Source organism: Callorhinchus milii, unplaced genomic scaffold, assembly GCF_018977255.1.
Source record: "Callorhinchus milii isolate IMCB2004 unplaced genomic scaffold, IMCB_Cmil_1.0 Scaffold5, whole genome shotgun sequence".
In the NCBI taxonomy this organism is placed as follows: Eukaryota; Metazoa; Chordata; class Chondrichthyes; order Chimaeriformes; family Callorhinchidae; genus Callorhinchus; species Callorhinchus milii.
Genome location: NW_024704746.1, coordinates 13,632,426 through 13,648,212, shown reverse-complemented (window position 1 = coordinate 13,648,212; position 15,787 = coordinate 13,632,426). Strand labels below are relative to the sequence as shown.

General features: G+C 37.1%; 1 protein-coding gene across 3 annotated transcripts in view; it reads left to right on the top strand.

Moving 5' to 3' along the window:
• The window catches only part of ntng1a (netrin g1a), a 125,638-nt gene that overhangs the window by 101,030 nt on the left and 8,821 nt on the right, over nucleotides 1-15,787 (top strand). The window contains exons 6-7 of one of the 3 annotated variants that reach the window (XM_007887295.1): nucleotides 825-992; nucleotides 9,605-9,739. The exons of 1 other annotated variant lie outside the window; for it this stretch is intronic. In XM_007887295.1, coding sequence (XP_007885486.1) covers nucleotides 825-992; nucleotides 9,605-9,739 — 303 coding nt within the window. The remainder of the gene's footprint in view (nucleotides 1-824; nucleotides 993-9,604; nucleotides 9,740-15,787) is intronic. One more of the 3 variants, XM_007887294.2, reaches the window with a different exon arrangement.

Genomic DNA, 15,787 nt, shown 5'->3' with positions numbered 1-15,787 from the left:
AAACAATCAGTGGTACAAACTTTCGCATTAAACAATATCAGATAAAACAGAAACTGTTGTTAAACCTGGATTTAAAAAAAAATCCCAGCCATGCTTGCACTATTACCTGAATTCAATTACAAATTCTGTAACCCTGAGTAGGAGTGAGGAGTACATGCAATATCCTATAGAGTGACTTGTCTCACCTGCACTTCTCTACATATCTGTTGCCATATACAATATTAGGCTCATTTTAAATAGGTGGTGACGTCAGATTAAAATACCAGCAAAATCCAGTATCTTGTATGTGACATGCAGTACTGCACATTTATTATTTTATAAAGATTTTGCTAAGAGTTCGGCCAATTCAATTTGATATTATAATCTGGACCGGAATTAGTTCTGAGTCAGAAATGTTGCCCAATTGTGTATTCTTTAATTTTCCTTTTAACTCTAACTGACATATTATATAGGTACAGGGTGGCAAGATGTGGTGTAGAATGTGCAATGTCATCTTATCCGTAAATCAAAGCAGAAAATTCACAAACTACTTGAAAGGCAAATCTACTTTTCAAATATGCACTTCCTGGCTGAAGAAATCAATGCAGTTTAATTCAGTTTCCATTGTTCCACGACTGAGATCCATCCATTGTCATCTGCCTGATGCCAATGCAAGCAAACATATCAAACCACACGTTTTAATGTTTTATATTTCATTGCTAATGTGTTTGTACCTCCCTCCCATTCAGCCATTTCCTTTCCATACTTTATTAGTAAACGCATGCAATCTGCTCTAAATTTGCAACTGTATACATTCTGTATACATTTTTGTTCTTCCTTGCAAGACTGCGAATGCTTCGGCCACTCGAAACGGTGCAGTTACATCGAACTGCTAACCACAGTCATTTGTGTGAGCTGTAAACACAACACTAGAGGCCATCACTGTCAGTTATGCAGGCTCGGCTACCACAGAAATGCTTCCGCAGAGCTGGACGATGAGAATGTTTGCATAGGTCAGTTCTTTTGTTATAATATTGGCTATTACTTTGTGCCTTTGCACTTTTGATTCCACCAAAAAGAAAAAGAAATACTGCTAGGACTGAGCAAAAATGTTCACATTTTCACTTCCTTTTAAAAGGAGCTTGCGAGCAAAGCTTTGTCTTTTTTAAGGGTGAGTTGTCCTGAATTAGAAACCTGACATGTGTCGAATTTATTGCACACATAGTACTCTTATATGCTGTAAATTAATCCTGACGTTGTACCAAAATAGCAATGAACACTATTTACCCAAAGTTACACAGAAGAGTGCATATTCTAGGTTAAAAGGGAATGAATTATTTTTGCTCACCCCTATCACTGGCTAGGCTGCTTTCCATCCGGCTAGACAAGTTGGGCTAGACTTATACTAGCTATAGGTTAGCTGCTTGAAATGTATCACTGCAGGACTCTAGTTGCAGCTTGCTAATGTCAAATTAAAATCTCTGGGATGCAATGATTTAAACTGCCAACTACATTGGTAGTCAGTTAATTGGAATGATGAAAATGCTGTCATATGAAGTGTATGTCCACACACCTAAAATTAGAACCAGGGTCTATATCCTTACTATTGAAATTCTCTTCCAAAGCACAAATGCTTACAAGAAGACTGCATAAAAGGTAGGGGCTGTGAAGATGAGTCATGAAACCCTCTGCCATTTGCAGATGCATTCCCAGACCCTAGAAAGTTAGGGAAAAGATGTTAGAAATGGATAGTTTCAAAGTTACCAAAATGATGCATAAATTGAATAGGCAACAATGTTCAGTCAGGTAGTTTTCAGCTGCCTATATGTTATAGAACAGATATTTTGTTAAATCCCTTTGGATCAATTGATATAGCATTATGTGGTGGGTAGAACAACGACAATACTGGAGAACTAGTTTACCCTTCCTCCATCACTATTAACCTGGTATTTTAATGTGCTTTAAAGTAAAACATCTGCTCCAGGCTTCTGTGTACAATTGAAGTCACAAGATTTTTTTTCTCTTTCTTTCTCCTGTTTAGCAATAAACGGTGGATTTGGCAAGTTATTTAATTATATTGTCTTTCTGTGGAGTCGGGCAGCTAAGTATTCATACTAGCCCCATTACTCACTTGACAATAAGTAGCAGTTGGCCTGTGACAGCTCCTGAATTTAATACTTAAACTTCTCTTTTGGGATTATCAAAATGACAGTCAGTTACTCCTGAAGAGAGGCAAGAGTTAGTTTATATGACAGACATATGTGAATCCCAAGCTTGGTTTTACCCAACTACAATTTTATGATTTATTTTTCCTTCTCTCCTATTTTATTCAGTCTTAATGCCCTGCATTTATGGGCCTTGGCCCTTCACGCAGCATTTTCCATGAATCATATAGTGAAAACAGAATCACCTGAAATCCTTTTCATTGTTTTGTTACAGCATGAAAGATCCTACATGTTTTTGCAGATGGTTAACCCGACCTGCAAATTAAACCCTACAATATGTTTTTTTTTAATGTAACCCATGCATCTGTTGTGTTAATATGATTGGCAACTATGGGAGGCAGAAAAAGTATTTGGAATTCACAAAAGAGTCCCTTGTGAAAGCTATACAATGGCTATTCTAATTGTGCATTCTTGGTTCAAAATATTACAGTACAGGAACAGGGCATTCACCTTATCAGGTATGCACTGATATTGCTCTCCACATGAGCCAATCGAATCCCATTCTGCTACAAGGCTCCCCATCCCATTTGATATCGCTCTTCAATAATCTATCCTATCTATGTTCTCTGCATTTACTATTAGCATTTGATTTTGTTAGCATCTAATAATAATATTTTCATGCATTCTTGTATTTACGAAAGTCAAATTCCTTCACACGTGAGGTATCAGTTTCATCACTTCCTCTGGAGAACGTGGAGTCAGATTTTGTTGCCATAAGAATCAGCCGTAGATTTAGCCTTAACATCTCAGTACATATTATATATATATTTTCAAAAATTCAGCTTTATGAAAGAAACAGTTATCAAACCTTTCTCCTTTTGGGATAAATACATAAAATGCAACGATGTAGGTCACATTGAAACCTATTCTCTGCTTCCATGTACATGGTTTCATTGTGATGAAAATGATGTACAGGTGCTTTTGGCCTTTCTTTCTTCTCCCTCCCCCCTGAAAAGGAGATGCCAAATATTTGTTCAGGAAAACAGCCTCGCTTTAAGTATCCAGGCATGCCTCGTAATCCTGAGGACAACTCATTCATTTTTGTCTCCAGTTCTGCTTATTTACTGCGACTGGAGGAAGACACACATCAACTTCAAGTGCTCACAGAGCTTCTTCCTTAAAAGCCCTCTAGAGAGGCGAATGGCGCCTGAGCACCATTAACAAACAACTTATTTGATGATTCTACCTATTAGGAGAAACGTTTTCTCTCCTCTTGCCATAGTTGGCAGTGGATGCTGCTTCAGCTGACTCAGTGGAAGAAGCAATTATTCATGTTCCAATTACCTTCACAAGCTGCACTACCTGCTGAGGTTCACCTCCTCTTCATTCTGCTATGATGCATAGTGTCCACTGCAGAACAACACTGCAAGAGTCATTCCATTTTATGATTTAACTAGCTAACTGCACTAACAAAGGTTAGAATACCTTTGTCGAAGAAACGCAAGGGCTGGCAGTTTAGAAAGGTGTTCTGCCTATGCTGAATAAATAGTTCAATCTAACATCTGGAAGACTATATATTTTAAATTTTAACTGCACATAAGGGCTGAAGGTCTCAATTAAAAGCTTCAACTATTCAAAGTGTTTGAGTTTTTCTCAAGGAACATCTGTCTAGCCTCTGCAGGAGACAGATGAGCATCAATATACTAACTCCACAGGTGGTGATGGTGCAGGGAAAGCAGCAGAACACAGGAAAGTGTACTAATTAGGCAAATCTGAATCTCAGAAATATCAGAGAAACCAAATCAATCCAAATCATGTAATAATCAATAAAGCTACTCTTTGCAATAATTCAATTTTAATTAAATTTTTAATTGAATGCTTTTTTAATTTAAAAGCTTGAGATGTCCTCTTGGCACGGAAGACGCTGTATAAATTTAAACTATATTATGAATTGTATTGTAATTCAGTATTTTACAATGGCAAAACTATAGAAATGAGCACCCAGGCATATATTTTAATTGGATATGAAAGTGCTGATCTTACTAGTTTGAAAACAAAGGTCACCCATGGTTTCACCCATATTAAATTGATGGTCAAATGAGCAGCTCCAAAATGGACCTTTAGAATCATTGCATCCCGTCTTCATGTTTCAGGAATTAGTTAATTCAGAGAATGTATGCTGTTTGTATTCTGACTGGCATACAAACACATTAGCATTCTGTCAGTCATGAGCCATTGTTGATTACTGTATGTTTTGTGCCATTCACCTTTGCAACAAGATGGTATCCAAGAGATCAGTTCTAACATTTGCTTTTCCCATATTGTCTGTAAGAATGTTCTTTGTGACATTCTTATTTCTGCCCACCTGCCGCACCACTAAACAGTTTAACATTACATTGAACCCGTTTTCTTTCGTATCGCAGCATACTTGAAATGGACACGGATGTGGACAAATATTGTTTCATCAAAGAATAATACAGTAATTGCACTCCATGTGTGTTCTACTGCAAATTGCATTCAGGTCTTGTGAACAGTACAGAGCCTATCACTGATACCCCATTGCTCTTCAAGAGATTGTAAAATACCAGATCTCATAAAATAGAGATTCCTAAAGAATTCTGTTAAAATGCAAGTATAGCCTCGGTGTCAGATATTGCCTGTATGTCACAATTGTACTTTTTAGTCAAAAGCAAAACATTTTAAGCACATTCCATTTTGTGATATTTCTTGTAAAAATTTGATTCTAGGAATGAAGCTTTTGTTAACATAGTGCAGAGTACATTTCCGTTTCCATTCCCTTGTGTGTGATTTGCTTACTTAAATTGACTCGCTATCTCCTCTACGAAATGTGCAGTACTATGGCATCTTGCCCAGATGAAAGAAAAGATTTTCAGCTATCAACAATCAACAATCGGGGGGAATTCAAACTTTTTACATTTGTCCATTTTTGACAACATGACATCATTTTAATAAGTAACTTTTGATGTCATTTTCTGAACGTGATTTAAATCAGTCGATAAAGTCATTTTACAGGAACCTAATTTGGTTTCCACAGATTACATTTAAATCTATTCATGGAACGCTAGTTTTTTTTTTAATTTTTCAGGTTTAACAGAGAATATTAAGTACATTGTTATACAAATATTTAATATTTATTACTGTACAAGCCGCCATACATTGTTTTAAGAAATGTTGCTTTATTCATACCTATTATCATCACTGTGGACTAAAACAGGTCGATGCAAGTCAGGCAAGTAAATGTGCAGCTGTTCATCATCCACATAAGTAATGTGGATTTCTCCTTCAGTGATTTCTTATTTGGTGGGTTATTTTCTTAGGCTCCCCCTAGGTTGCTCTTCCAAGTATTGAGTGCTGCGTTAGCATGTCCACTTTATTAACAGTCCTATTACTAGTCCTTACATAAAAGTGGAGATCTATTAATGTGCAACCCGCACCCCAGAAATCATTGGAACTGGGCAAATGTATTAACATAGACACTGCGCGTGAATGTTCCTTCATTGTCCTTTTGTAATACATTATCTCTATGAATATTCATGGTTTGCCGATAAGGAGGATTATGTACTGAAATATTAGGGGAAATGCTTGATAACATAAATCTCATAAACAATGTAGGATTGGAGGTACAGCCAAAAGAAGCCAACAGTTACACAAGAATATCAACTGGACCTGCCCACCAGGCCCAATCACCCACTTCAGTCCTAAGCAAGTTCTCAAATTTACCTCCAGTTACAAGTCCAAGACCTGTTGGCATCAACCAATTCTTGGTTACCATGGCCATAAATTCCAGTAGGTATTTTTTTATGATCTCCTGGTTTGTATAGTTTCATACTGCGTTTTAGCCCACCCTGTCTTGAAGAATGTTTGAAAATTGTTAAAACTTGGGTTAGATTTTGAAAACCTTCATTTTACACTGGTCCAAACTAGAGTCAGAGTAATTAACCTGAACTCTTTATTTTGTAGTATTAAATGTACAGCACAGAAGCCCTCGCTTTCTCACTTGAGGAATAATGCCTTATATAATACAAATGCAAAAGTTTTGAAATTGTATCAGTTAGACTGTGCAAACACCCAAATATTAAAATAAATAAGGATTCTATTTGCTATAAGAATACATTATATATATTTTTAATAAAAAGCAATAATTCAAATTCCACTTTAATTGATGTGAAAGGGCAGCCTGTAATATTTGATGTATATACCACATATTATAGTGATACAAGAAGTGATGTGTTATTCCAATCAAAACAGTTTTATCACAGCTTGTCAAACCTCCCAAGAGATTCCTCCATCTCACCTCAGTGCTGACTTACCTAATGTTATTCATACCCTGTTTCGGATGATGGGCTAATACATAGTTTCCTAAATGCTTGAAGCTTGTAATTAAGTATTGTTACTTTGGAAATGTGCAATTATAATGGGATTTTCCCATTTTAAGTGCCATATCACCAAAGTCATAACCTTTTATCTATACCTTTATCAGCCCCGTCCTTGCTTCTCACCTGGACTGGCACCAGTAAAGCTTAGCTTTTGTTTGAACTGCCCTAAATAATTTAATGTCACAATGTGACCCCCTCCACCGTCTCTTCCCCTTACTCTTTGATGACTCTTGAGGTGTCATGAATTGAATTTTAAGAATTAATTAAGCCGTCCAAGACTTTCTTCTTCCAAGTTCCAATGAGGGAGTTTAAGTGATCTGCCCCATTAGGAAAATGTTGCTGTGTGAACACCCATTTTGCTGACCTTTGTCATACTGTGAATGCATGATGCCATATTGGCACAAATCTGTCATAGTATGGCACTGCATCTTTCATCCCTGGCTTCATGTGTCAGTGATTGGGAACAAGTAACTGACAGGTAGGTGTATTTTTATATTTCTTTTAGCTAGTTATTTTATGCTGTGTGCATTTATTCTATCTGATACCGTGGCCCCGGTGACTATTCAGCGGAAGTATCATAGTTCAAAGGATTATCCTTCCAAGGCATCCATTTCACTCACAGTTGTGCTGGAGAATTGTTCAACTAAGGTGCTGCTTTACTGATGGTAAATAGTGAGTGCTTTGGGCATCTATTTCCCTTGGGCTTCTATACAGGATTCAGATTTAAATAATGTGAATTTCAATGCCTTTTTCTGAAGTCTGAATTAATCTAAACCCTTGTGAATAGTCTCTGATTCTGCTTCCATCTCACCTTTATTATATGTTTTCCACTCTCCTCTTCAATCTGTCACTTCTTCACTTCCCCCTCTTGCTCTACCCCACATCTTGCTAATTTAGTTCGACACTAATCTTTTGTTCCTTTCTCCATTCCCACTACTCTGTTTTGCTTTCTCTTTCGTCCCTTTCTCTTAATGTTACATTGGTCTTGATTCTTTTTCCTTTGCATTCTCTCCTTGTTACACAAGATTTGGACCTTTTTATTCCTGTATTCTTGTTTGCCTCACCCTTGCTTCTCTTTCTCTTAATTTTGCCATCATCATCCTTTTGTTTGCTACAACTCAGTCTCATTCATATATCCTATTCCCACATTTTCTGCATTCTATCTGAACTGGTCATATTCCTCTGTTTCTATTCCTTCTCTTTTAATTAGACCTGATCTTGTATCTCAGTTCATAGTATTTTTCCTTTTACTTAGTCTTACTTATTTCTGGTACCCCCCCTTATAACTGAACCGATGAATCCAGTCTATTCCAAATGGTACAGAGTATATCCCAGGTATACTTTAACTTTACAACAAATATACCGAAAACCAGCACTCAATAAAACTTTTCAGCAATATAAAACATATTGAGCATCGTGAAACTACAGCTTGTTGCACTCCATCCCGATCAAATTTGGATTCTCGAGATCTGAAGGTCAAAAATTGAGAAAGCACCCGTTCTTCCTTATCTCTGTATGTAACAACCTTTAAGAAAACAAAATGATTTTAATTTAACATAGTTTAATGTATCTATTTTATCACAACGACGTTCCTCCTCCCCATTCCTGCTGTTCGTCTTCATCAAGAGAATGGACTGCTTCCAATTGGAGGTGTCTGCACATCAATGTAGCTCATAACTGAGCCATCAAGAGGTTTACCCAGGGATCACAGAAACTCTGGAACAGTTATCTACTCTCTTGCCTGAAAGAGCCAGAAGAGTCTGGCAGGGCTGTACCACGTACCCTCAACCCCCACACTTCTCCTCCAACAAGGAATCATGACTACAAATGTCAAAGCAGATTGGAATTGAGATCAGGCCTCCTAGTTACAAATCCAGCCATGTCCTGTTATATTTGTCCAACAATTTTATCTTGGAATCTTTTACTAACCACACGGAGAATAAAGGTTTTAAATTATATACAAATCTAACCAAATATATTGAGAATGGAATATATCAAATCAATCTAATCGTATAATTGTTGTTTTTCTGTCTTACTAAGGATCGGATACCATCTTGTGCAAAGAGTAAAGTTGCTGGTCTCGGTTTACAAAATTCTTAGCACTATTTAATATGAACAATTAACAAAATACTGAATGAAAATTCAATTCTGGCTCATAAATGCAATGTAAAACAGGCTTTGAACTTTAAATTGCGGATTGTATTATTGAAAGCATGCTGGAAACATTTGAGACTACATGATTACATATTAATTGTTCTGGAGAGTCTAATCTATTTTATTGCAGCATAAAGAATAATAAGAAAAAAGATTATTTAATTTGTTAAACTGTGATAATTAATTGTGTTTAAAATGGACCGGCCTTAGGATGAAATGTTTTTTTTTAAATTGCTTTCCTCTTCTCTTTAATTCATCCGTGCTATAACTGTTCTAGTCTAATATGGATTTAATTTATGTGTATTACAGAGATTAACTATTGTATATAACAGAGTTTAATTAATAACTTGGTAAGATGGAACTTAGTTTAGTGAACTCTTTAAATGTCAAATAATGATGTAACACAAGCAATTTTTACAGTTGTAAAGAAACAAGAAAAGCTATTGGCAATAATTTAATGTTGCTTTTAAGCAGTGACGTTAAGCTGCATGGATGCCACTAAACTGTTTAAAAACATTTATTTTTTGTGTTTTAACATTCAATGTTGGATTAACCCAAATCAACCTCACTGCGATGTGTGTTTCTAAAACATTGATTCAATCTCAGATTGCTCTTTCAATGAGAAAATGCACCAAATTATTTAACCATAGAGCAAATTTGCACAAGATATTGCAATAAAATATTTAATTTTATCCTAAAAATGTTCTTTAAAATTCATGAAGGCAAATAAAATGGACGGTGACAAGTGCTTAATATAATTTTTAAAAGATGATGCTTTATTATTGAAACAGTGTAAATTTCAGGAGACAGGCATCCTTTACTAGATCCAGAAAAAGTTATGCATTGGGCTTTGTAGACATGTTATATTTGGAATAGCTATGCAGTGTATGTGTTGTCTTGTTTCTGCAGACTGTAAATGTAACCCCTTTGGCTCAGTCCATGATCGTTGTAATGGCACAGGAGTTTGTGATTGTAAGAAGGGAACAACAGGGGCTAAGTGTGATGAGTGCCTGCCGGGATATTATTGGCACAAGGGCTGTCGACGTAAGTAGCATTTCCAAAGCTGCACCCCAACCACTCCCCTCCCCCTTGCCCCCCACCCCCACTCCCAACCCGCAGTTTTGCTGCCACTGCTTGTGCCTGTCAGCATGTGCAGCTGTACTAACTATTCTAGCTAGGAACAAACCAGGCTTTTAGCTACCTATCCTTCCTAAGGATTATAATTACCCTGCTAAGCAATTTGTGGCATAGCTGTACACCAAGCTACTGTAGTTAGAACAACTGCAGTTATGGCTCGGACAAAGCTTTGCTTCTTTTCTTTTGGAATAGAATTCAGCTGAGTTTAGGACACTTTACTAACATTGTGATATATATTTACATTACCAGCACTGAGTCATCTCTGGATTCTTCACAATGAGATTCTTTTTGGGAGAATTAACCAGGGCCTTTCGGACCAGGCAATAATTCTAGGCACTCTTGGTGTAGACAACTTGGTGTAGTTTTCAAGCCTGCCATAGGAAGGGGATGCATGGCTGGTAACACAGCATTCTATGATAATTCAAAGTGCTAAATGTTAAAGCATTGTTAAAGATGTGCAAGTCAACATAGGCTATTTCTAAATTCATAGCGTCTTCTTTATAAACTGAAGAACACAATTTTTTTATAACTTTTGGTGAAGAAAAGCTTGTAATCACGTCATGGAGTAGTTGGGCCAAATGGCCTGCTTCCCTCTCTGCAAATGCAAAAGTCACCTCATAGGGCTATGATGCTCTCTGTGTATGAATATAAAGTTTGTGAACAGTGGTTATTCTTTTGGTGTGAGGGGGAAACGCACCAGCAAACCAGGTGTCTTTTAGTCCTAAACACACCAACAAGTATTGAATAAGGATCTAACTATACTAGAGGAACACGTGTAACACGTGTACATGATGGCTTGCATAATTATTTTGTTTCTATTTTCAATGAGATAATAATTTTAAAAAGTTAAACATCTAAAGAAACAGATTGGATGGTGGTTTTGTTTGGGAAAGTGGAATAACAATGCTAGCATGCAGTTATTGACCTTTCACCTCTAGAACTTGGGTTCAAATCCAATTCCATAGGGACCGTGGAAGGCAAGGATGCTTATGTTTGAACTTGATGTTGGATATCTGTAGAAAATGGAATGATCAGACCCCTGGGAGATGACTGGGTTTCAGATGCTCCTGGCATAAAATATAAGCAATTTCATAGCATCTTTTAAAGCCATTGTTAGCGGTTTCTTGGAGCACAAAAAGATTGTATCTCAAAATCCAAACACCCTTTGCTCTCTTATTGATTTTGGTATTTATAATTTTTTTAACTCTTTATGATTTTGCTTTCTCTATCCCACAATATTAGCGCTTGTCTCTTCCCCTCCCCCCTGCATACACACATCCACACACACACATGCAAGCCCTTCTATCTCACACAGCATTGCTATTCTTCTTCCTCTATCTCTCTCCGTCCCCCTTGCACAGTAACAGCCCTTCCATCCTCACTTCATAGTGCCAGTATGGTAGTATAATACAAACAGAAAGTTCAATATTTCTGTAAGTGTCTTCAGGATTTGTGGCACATTCAAAGGGTTCTGATTATATGATGAACTGAAAGAGGCTCACGGGTACAATGCACTTAACCAGCTTTGATATTGTGAGCCTTGCCATTTCAGTTGAAGCTCATAACTTACTATTAGTATCATTATTATTATAATTTCTCTTTCAAGCAGTAATATGTGGCTTTCTAGGTTTTATCTGCTGATTCCTACCATTATATTTTTGCAATACAGATTTCTCCTATTACAACTGTCAGGTTTGGTTCCGATTTGTGACAGGAGGCTTAAAAGGGAAATAAAATCCAAGATGTGACAGGAAGGGACAGTTTTTTATTATTGGAAAAATAGTGCATGCTGCTTTTTCCAGAATATTCTCTACCCTGTGAAATTAACACTTTGGGATGCTGCAGCAGTAATGTCAAATTGAAAGGCTTTTAAGGAAATGTATTAATGAGTTTGAGGTGTTTCATTTACTATATTACCTGAAGGAATGTTAACCATATGTTCACTATAATCCCAGATGTGCTGACTCTTTCTTGCCTTCCTTACTGTCATATTCAGTACGCTAAGTTTGTTATTAGACTGAAAACATTGATATGATTGGGGAAGAGATGAATTTGTACCATATTAGAGAATCTGTTAACATATAGAATGGAAGTTAACACAAAACTAAAGAGTGGGCAGTAAACTGCTAAGAGTGAAGACCATTCATCTATTCCATTATGTGAAAATGAGCCGGAATCTGAATATGGCCAATTTTAAAAAAGACTAAAAGCAGCTGCTGGAAAACTAGCAATACACATTAACAGATGCTGTTGCACTAATACGAACATTTTATCTCGAAGGGGAATCCTACTTTTTTAAAAAATGATGCACTTCGGAAGTTTAGTCCCAGTGCAATCCTCTGCTATGTGTTTCAATCCATGCACTGCTGTGCAGTAGATAAATACAGCTCGTAACATTGCATGTTGTCTGCACCAGGGAAATTGGTCTTGTGTTTCGGCTCACAATACATTCTGGGTTGCTATTGAGTTAAACATCATCAAACATGGAAACCGCATACGTTTCTTTTAATACTTGCGTTGATGGTCAATCCGCAATATTAACATCTAAAATATTTCTGATTGACAGTTCCTGTGTGGAAAAGGCTTTCTTGTTGATTGATATCTTGACAATGCTAATATCTTCAAACGTAACAGAATAAAACTGCGATTTTGTTTTCTCCCAGGTTGAAATCAGTATGGCGAATGCTATTGAAATTTATATTTATGAACGTGGTGTGATTTGGGTGGGAAATGCAGCTTTAATATTTGTGCTGTCATTTCTAATAAACAGTAACCAAGATAAATACATGATATCTTAAAATTGTTAATCTTCTATTTAGAACGTAATAAATGGCTGTTCACAGTGTCCACAGCTACTGTGATCAGAAAGTGAAGAACTTTGAAAGGAAGACATTTGCAGTCATTAATTTATATGGTTGTCACCTGGAGATGGAGAATGGAACAGCTTCACTAAACACCACTTTGAATTTGATTAATTTGAAAGTTGAATCATTGCCCTGTGTCCAAAAGTATGAATTAATTTTAAGCACTGGGGAATTACATTCCTTTGTATCTCAGCTGGGTAGAGAGGCATCGAATGATGTAAGACATCAGACTGAGCTCCTATACAATTCTACATTGAGAGAGAGTGAACCTGAGATTAAAAGGAGAGATGATAACAACTTATGTTGTAAGGTCACAACATAAGAATTACTGCAATGTGTATCACCTTCTGTTTGAAGTTTGCAGCATGGCACAACATTTTTAAAATTGGTGCATAAGAATGCATCATTCGAGCGAGATGTCAGCCCAGATCAGTTGACAGCAGTCTCACCTCTGAGTCAGTAGGTTGTGGGTACAAGGCTCATGTTGGGACTTTGAGCTCAAAGTCTCGGCTGACACTCCAATGTAGTGCTATCCTGGGAGCATTATATTGTCGGTGGTGCCAACCTTCAGATGAAACACTGTCTGCCTGCTCAGGTGGGCATTAAAGATCCCATGCGCCAGTTCAAAAAGAGATGGGAGTTTCTCCTAATGCCATGGCCAACACTCCTCCAGACAAAATTGCTAATCCACTTCATAGCTGTTTGTATGTTCCTACAAACTGTTCATTAAAGACGAGTTATTTTGAGCTGATATGGATAGTGTTGATGTCAAGTTGCTTTGTCCAGTCGAGTTACTGCTGGTAGTCTGAAAACACCAACTGGTCCAATCAGTAAGGACCGAATGCTATTAATATAAGTTGCTTTCTGTAACACTGCCACACCAGCTGTGCTATAAATCACATTTGGACCAGGTGATGACCTTAATCACTCTCCAAGAATGAATACAAGTTGGAAATTTAAGTCATATATTGGGTCTATGGCTTAAACTCCCACATCGGTAGTTCTGAAGCTTTTAGACCTTGTGTTGAAGTTAAGAAACTTGACATATAATTGTAAAAATTGGAGGTGCTTTCCATCAGCTGGTAGGAAACTAGACAACATTTTAAGTAAGTGTGGTCCTGGGGTTATACAGCCCAGTCGCTGGCCTATATCACACCACTTTGCACATTTTCTTTCTAGAAACAAAGGTCAGAAAATATAAGTAAAGGGAAACAAAAAGGATCAGCTGATAAACAAGTTATATTTTAATGTTGCTGTGTCAGGAGCTCTGCTGGCTTTGTTGATCACTTGTGCATTAATGGTATGGGAGGAGGTGGGATTGTTTCCAGTGAAAATAAAATTTCTTTCCAACTTCCTTCACTGCAAAAGCTAATGGCTTCATAAATATGCTTTCCATCATACAGCTTTCCAGCAGGAATTAATCAGGTGTTAGGTTAATGTAATGCTGGAGCTTACAGGATCAATAAAACCTATTCAATGTGCACAACAGTTTTATATTCAGTAGTTCACAATATGGTACCATCTTTATGCTTGTGAATTAACTTTTTTTTAATTAAATATTTGCCAGAAATAATATTGATTCCACAAGCATGTGTTATTTTGTGTTCCACGAATCCTGATGTTAAATACTTCTGCAGTATAATAATATAATCTGCTGGGTATTGTCTGGAGAAAGAATCATGCGATAACTGATCCTCTGTAGCATGCCTGATGCAGGTTTCTTTTTTTCATTGGGATTTTATTGTTGTTAGTGCAGACTGATCAATACAGTTTGATCAAGAGGATGCTTGAAGTTCTGATAGTAGCAAAACTCATAACTCATCTGGATGTTTGAAATAATGACAATATTTATTTATCTCACTGCTCCAATAATTTTTTCTTTACTAATTGAAATTTGACCTATAAATATGGAAACAGAGGGTAGGGTTGGGAATGAATAATGATTGGATCACATACGCTTGGGTTACCAAATGGACCTTGCTGCATGGCTGTGACAATTATTTAAAGATATGTTGCTGCAACGGAGGTCTCTGTTGGCAACTCTTGCTACACACAACAACTTGGATTTATATAGCGCCCTCCACGCCGGACGGCGTCTCAGAGCGCTTTACAGTAACGGATCCCGGGACCGAGCCAGGGGGAGGGGGAGGAAGGTGACCAAAGGCAGATATAAATCACAGCCAGAGTGCTTCTTCATAGGCAGAGACAACATTTAGCAAATCTTAATTTAAAAAATGTGACGTGTTCCTTAGCTAATGTTAGTGACCATGTTACTATGTGTAAAGAGGTGTGGAATTTTATACATCAGCTCTATTTTAACACAAATGGGATTTTTCATAAAAGATTTGTTAATCTTCAAATGTGTTATTGAATCTGTTAAAAAAACATTTTACACCCCTACGTTTTAATACACTTACATTTGTCAACAAAAGCCAAACCCATTCAGCTTTCTATGAAAGACGAATCCATGCAGTAGCCATTGGACTATTTAGGACCAGATTAGACCTAAGGCTAAAGTACAAGAAGAATTTTTAGCAAGGTGGCGAGGTTGAACAATAACAAAGACAGTGTCATACCAAAACAGAATTTTTAAGATGGCGACATTGAGTATAGCAGCTACTGCGAGACTCGACTAACAGGACAGAACAAAAGAGCATTGAGTGAGGATGTGCAGGCTGCCCAACAAGAGTATTGTGTCACCTGCTACAGAGACACTTACAGAGTCAGACAGCAATATGTGCATTGCTACAGTGACAGTTACAGGCACCAGTACCCTACGTGTCTGTGTCACTGGGACCTTTACAGCATTCACAAAGGACATCACTGAAGACATCAATATCATGTGGGATAAAGGAAGTAACGGACGTACTGTTTACAAAAGCAACTCTGCACATCTATCTCATTGGTAATTAGCAGCAGATACAGAGGCAACAACATCAGTTTCAGTTACTGTCCCAGCTTTAACCATGTAGGAAGGTATACATTTGATAGGAATTGTTACCAAACAGACAGTATTTTCATGGCTGTTTTGTTCATCCATTACATTTAAAGTTCCTATGTTACTATAGATAGATCAGTAAGGGTGTTAATT